General features: G+C 43.0%; 1 protein-coding gene and 1 pseudogene across 4 annotated transcripts in view; one reads left to right on the top strand and one right to left on the bottom strand.

Moving 5' to 3' along the window:
* RANBP2 (RAN binding protein 2) overlaps window positions 1-1,777 on the bottom strand; it is a 99,413-nt gene extending 97,636 nt beyond the window's left edge. For 2 of the 4 annotated variants that reach the window (XM_014532097.1, XM_014532098.1), the window contains exon 1: window positions 53-636. In XM_014532097.1, coding sequence (XP_014387583.1) covers window positions 53-124 — 72 coding nt within the window. In that variant the 5' untranslated portion in view covers window positions 125-636. Of the gene's footprint in view, window positions 1-52; window positions 637-1,203 lie in introns of those variants that run through there. The other 2 variants (XM_005884659.2, XM_014532095.1) reach the window with 2 other exon arrangements.
* A 2,893-nt stretch (window positions 1,778-4,670) lies between these two features.
* LOC102239682 lies at window positions 4,671-5,889 on the top strand (annotated as a pseudogene).
* The last annotated feature ends 70 nt before the right edge of the window (window positions 5,890-5,959 follow it).

Below are 5,959 nucleotides of genomic sequence, written 5' to 3'. Positions count from 1 at the left end.
GGCCATGGCCAGGCCTGGGCGGAAGCCACCCGTCTCTTCAGTACCCGCTCACCTCTCGGGACGACGGGGTGAAACCCTGCACCGAAGCGATGTACCGTTCCACCTCCGCCTTGCTGCGCCTCATCGCGCCGCCAGCCTGGACCCCAGGGCGCGACAGGCCAGCGCTGAGGCCCAAGCAGTTACCGTTTCCAGTCGCCGAGCGCCTAAAGCCAGTGACGCAGCGCCGTCGCCGGCAGAGGAGAGGACCACCCCGCGTGCGTCTTGCGTAAGCACTATGCGCCTCGCCCACGACTGCGGCTGCACTCCGACTGCGCACATCCGGCTGCGCACCACCCACGTCGTACTTCACGCAGCGCTCATCCTGATGGCACCTCCTGCTGGCGCCCTTCTCTCCGGCTCCGCGCCTGCGGGTCACAAGTCAGATTCCTATTCACTGTCAGAGAATGGGCAGCGCTGGTCTGGGAAACAAGTGTTTTTCAGCAGACATGGGCTAAGGACTAGAGCGATTTTCAGCGTGTGCCGCAAGAATTTTTAAAGCATGCACTACCTGATTATTTAATCAGGGGTAATGACCTATTTTCCCTTAGATTGCCAAATAAAAAAAATGACAACAGCCCTGGCTGGTGTGGGTCACTTGGTTGAACGTGGGCCAGTGCACCGAAAGGTTGCTGGTTCGATTTTTTGTCAGGGCACATACCCAGGTTGAGGGTTTGATCCCCCACCCCTGGGATTCTAAGGGAGACAACTCGTTGATGTTTTTATCTCCCTACCTTCTCTCTTCTCTCTCTAAAAATCAATAAAAAAAAAACATTAAGAATAAAAAATATTTATTTTAAAAAATGACAACAGCCCTAGCTGGTTTGGCTCAGTGGATAGAGCTTCGGCCTGAAGACTGATGGGTCCCAGGTTCAATTCCAGTCAAGGGCACATGCCTGGGTTTTGGGCTCGATCCCCAGTGTGGGACGGGCAGGAGGCAGCTGATCAATGATTCTCTCTCATTGATGTTTCTATCTCTCTCCCTCTCCCTTCCTCTCTGAAATCAATAAAAATATTTTTAATAAATGTTTAAAAAATGACAACAGCCCACACAACAATAGCCATCTAGTGTGAATGAATCAAAATCATACCTTTTCTTGTCAGATCAGCAAAAAATATTTTTTTCAGTGTGCCACAGAATTTTTAGTAATTAATTTATGTTGAAACCCTGCACCGAAGCGATGTACCGTTCCACCTCCGCCTTGCTGCGCCTCATCGCGCCGCCAGCCTGGACCCCAGGGCGCGACAGGCCAGCGCTGAGGCCCAAGCAGTTACCGTTTCCAGTCGCCGAGCGCCTAAAGCCAGTGACGCAGCGCCGTCGCCGGCAGAGGAGAGGACCACCCCGCGTGCGTCTTGCGTAAGCACTATGCGCCTCGCCCACGACTGCGGCTGCACTCCGACTGCGCACATCCGGCTGCGCACCACCCACGTCGTACTTCACGCAGCGCTCATCCTGATGGCACCTCCTGCTGGCCCCCTTCTCCCTGGCTCCGCGCCTGCGAGTCACAAGTCAGATTCCTATTTGCTGTCAGAGAATGGGCAGCACTGGTTTGGGAAACAAGTGTTTTTCAGCAGACGTGGGCTAAGGACTAGACACTAGATCAGCGATTTTCAGCGATGTGCCGCAAGAATTTTTAAAGCATGCACTACCTGATTATTTAATCAGGGGTAATGACCTATTTTCCCTTAGATTGCCAAATAAAAAAAATGACAACAGCCCTGGCTGGTGTGGGTCACTTGGTTGAACGTGGGCCAGTGCACCGAAAGGTTGCTGGTTCGATTCTTTGTCAGGGCACATACCCAGGTTGAGGGTTTGATCCCCCACCCCTGGGATTCTAAGGGAGACAACTCGTTGATGTTTTTATCTCCCTACCTTCTCTCTTCTCTCTCTAAAAATCAATAAAAAAAAAACATTAAGAATAAAAAATATTTATTTTAAAAAATGACAACAGCCCTAGCTGGTTTGGCTCAGTGGATAGAGCTTCGGCCTGAAGACTGATGGGTCCCAGGTTCAATTCCAGTCAAGGGCACATGCCTGGGTTTTGGGCTCGATCCCCAGTGTGGGACGGGCAGGAGGCAGCTGATCAATGATTCTCTCTCATTGATGTTTCTATCTCTCTCCCTCTCCCTTCCTCTCTGAAATCAATAAAAATATTTTTAATAAATGTTTAAAAAATGACAACAGCCCACACAACAATAGCCATCTAGTGTGAATGAATCAAAATCATACCTTTTCTTGTCAGATCAGCAAAAAATATTTTTTTCAGTGTGCCACAGAATTTTTAGTAATTAATTTATGTGTGCCATGAGATGAAAAAGGTTGAAAATTGCTGAACTATATCAATGAAATGATCTTTTACCTGATGCGTTCTCAAAAGTTTTGGTCTTTTGTTCTTTTTAGCACTCAGGCCATTTTGGTGAGCGTGTTCCAATTGGAACCTTTTGGAGACAATTGGTTAAATATATTATGTCGGACATGTATGAGTATGAAGCATATATGTTAAATTTAATTCATGCTTTTAAAAGCATATGAAAAATTAGAAGTGCATAATTTAAGGTAGGCCACAAATACTGTTTTTGGACTTTTATAACTATATTACACCTATGTGTACATACATATGAATGCCCCCCAAATTTATATTTCAGTAGCAAAACAGGGTACACCAAAATGTTAACAGTAATCATCTCAAGATGTTGAGTTATCTGTATTTTCCAAACCTTCAAAAATGTTTTATTTTAGAATTTGAATTTTAAAATCTCAGTTGAAAACAAGTTTTACAAAATGTTTCCAATAGTGAAGACATTTTTAGATTTTAAAAGATCACATGTATATATACAGTAGGCTCTTGAATATCTGGGAAAATAGAAAATTATGTTGAAATTCTTAACAGAAAGTTTAGGATGTTATTATTATGGATAATATTTTGTTATTTTTCCGTATTTTCCAAATTTTCTACAATGAACAGGTATTGCCTTTATAAAAAGGAAAAAACAGCATTTTGTCCTATTTCAATCATATTGTATGTGAACAAGAGAAAAGGAAATGATGAGTCTGAGGTTACTAGCGTGACTGACATACATTAACATGCATGTAAAGAGAATCTCATTTGGGGTGGAAATCCTATTTTTTAATTAATTAATTTAATCCTCACCTGAGGACATGCTTATTGATTGATTTTAGTAAGAGGGAAATGGAGAAAGAGAGAGAGAGAAACATTGACTGGTTGCCTCCGGTACCCGCCTCAACCAGGGATTGAACCGGAAACCTGGGATGTGCCCAAACCAGAAATTGAACCCGCAACCTTTCAGTGTACTGGATGACACTCCAAACAACTGAGCCAAACTGGCCAGAGCCGAAATCCTATTCTAGGTAGTTGATTTATTTCACTTGAGGTGCCATTTATATATCCAAGCAGAGATGCCTATTAGGTAGATGAAATAATAGGACCAAGATATCTGATAGACTTAGAAATCATAAAGCTCCCAGTAATAGTTGACATAATGAGTTTGCCCTGGAAAAAGTGTTAGTAATAATAGCCATAGCTAATAAGTAAGCCCTTTCTCTGTTCCATGTCCTTTTCTTAGTACTTCACATGTATTAACTCATTTAATTTTCCCAAACACCTTATGAGGATACTATTATTTATTATTATCCTCAGTTTTACAGATAAAGAATCCAAAAAATTAATTTGCTTAAGTTGAACATACTAAAAAGGAGTGGGCCCAAGAGAGAACCTTCCTGAGAAACATAAAAGACTTTTCTTCCCCCAAACCACACACCTAATTATAATGTCCTCTAACAAAGAATCCCATAGCAGCAGGTGAATTCTATTCTAAAGGTTCCACCACTTATGCTGATTGTACATTCAATTCGAATAAGTTGAATCCATAGAAATATCTAGCTTGTTTTATTTTTTACTAGAGGCCCAATGCACGAAATTCATGCAAGAGTAGGCCTTCCTTCCCCCAGCTGCCAGCACCAGCTTCTCTCTGGCACCCGGGACTGAGGCTTCCCTCCGGCACCTGGGACCTGGGCTTCCCTCGCAGCCCTGGCTTTGTCTGGAAGGTCATCCGGAAGGACGTCCAGTCTAATTAGCATATTATGCTTTTATTATTATAGATTAGAACCAGATTTACCTAATTCATCTGAGTGCTCAACTTCTGAATTAATTGAACAGTCATCCAACATTGTTGCCAATCAAACTCAAGAGTTGCTTTTATCTCCTGAAGTACTTTTATGCTCTGTTGCTGATTGTCCTCCACTGCAGACATGTATTATGATTATCTTTCACATGTCACATGATTCTTTTCCTTCAGAGTCATTTATACTGTAATTTCATCTCACCATTTTCTCAGCACTCCCAATTTGTATGATTCTATAGTAATCTTAAATAACTGCTTTGTAGGTTGTACTTTGAATATTCTCATGGCTTTGAACTTAGTAGACATGACGGGTTAACAATGTTCATAAAGAAGTTCAGTGCTAACGTTCCATCTAGCCCTTTTACTTTTTATTGATTTTACTTTATGTTTTATTTATTTCAGAGAGGAAGGGAGAGGGAGTGAGAGATAGAAACATCAATGATGAGAGAAAATCATTGATTGGCTGCCTCCTGCACACTTTCTACTGGCAACCCAGGCATGTGCCCTAACCAGGAATCGAACGTAACTTCCTGGTTCAGAGGTCGATGCTCAACCCTTTTGCTTCTTAGTTTCCAGGACTCAGATTCATTGCATGTCCTCTGAAGGAGGGAAGCTCTTTGTTGGAGGGCTCTATTTCAACACTGATGAGTAGGCTCTGGAAGATCACTTCAGCTTCAGGACTATTTCTGAGGTCGTTGTTGTCGAGGACCAGAGACTCAGTGATCCCAATGTTTTGGCTTCATCACCTTCACCAGTCCAAAGAATGCCTCAGATGCAGTGAGAGCCCTGAATGGAGAGTCTCTGGACCGTTGCCAGACCTGTGTGAACCATGTAGGCAAGTCTGCCCAGGGAACCAAACTGGGGCCCATGGGCATGGACCGAGATATGGGAGTGGCAGGTATGACAGTCAACCTAGAGCAGTGGTCAGCAAACTCATTAGTAAACAGAGCCAAATATCAACAGTACAACAATTGAAATTTCTTTTGAGAGCCAAATTTTTTAAACTTAAACTATATAGGTAGGTACATTGTTATTAACTTAATTAGGGTACTCCTAAGGCTTAGGAAGAGCCACACTCAAGGGGCCAAAGAGCCGCAGTTTGCCGACCACAGACCTAGAGGATATGGATATGGAAGCTCCAGAGACTATGGTGGCAGTCAGGGTGGTTAGGACTGCTACTCAGGAGGAAATTACAGAGACAATTTATGGCAACTGAGATGAGGCATGCACACCTAATGTAATACACAGGTATAAAACTTCTGATCCAGGGTCATCCTTCCAAATGGCTGTATTTAGAAAGAATTTTGGAGCTGCGCAGAAATATGTTTTAGTATATTGACTTCTGTTTCTGAATTGAGCTCCCAAAGTGGCTTGTTAAAGATATTTTAGAAAGTTCCATGTGTGTTTAATTCTTTTCCCAATTAAAGACAAATTCTGGGACATTTATAGAGTCTAATATTTTTCTTTTTACTATTTTAAGTTTGGGCTGTCAGGATTGATTCTAGCAAAAAAAAAAAAAATATTTGGCCAGTCTGATTTTTCTCCCCCAGAGATTTTTCTCCCCTAGTGCATCTAGGGACAGTTTTAAAACTCGCACATCATTGTTAGGAAGCAATTTCCAAATGTGACTACCAGAAATCAAGAATATGATTACTTAGCCCTAGCGGGTTTGGTTCAGTGGATAGAGCGTCGGCCTGCAGACTGAGGGGTCCCGGGTTCGATTCCGGTCAAGTGCATGTACCTTGGTTTGGGCACATCCCCAGTAGGAGGTGTGCAGGAG

This window comes from Myotis brandtii, unplaced genomic scaffold (assembly GCF_000412655.1).
Source record: "Myotis brandtii unplaced genomic scaffold, ASM41265v1 scaffold842, whole genome shotgun sequence".
Taxonomy (NCBI): domain Eukaryota; kingdom Metazoa; phylum Chordata; class Mammalia; order Chiroptera; family Vespertilionidae; genus Myotis; species Myotis brandtii.
This window is presented reverse-complemented; position numbering and strand designations above follow the sequence as displayed.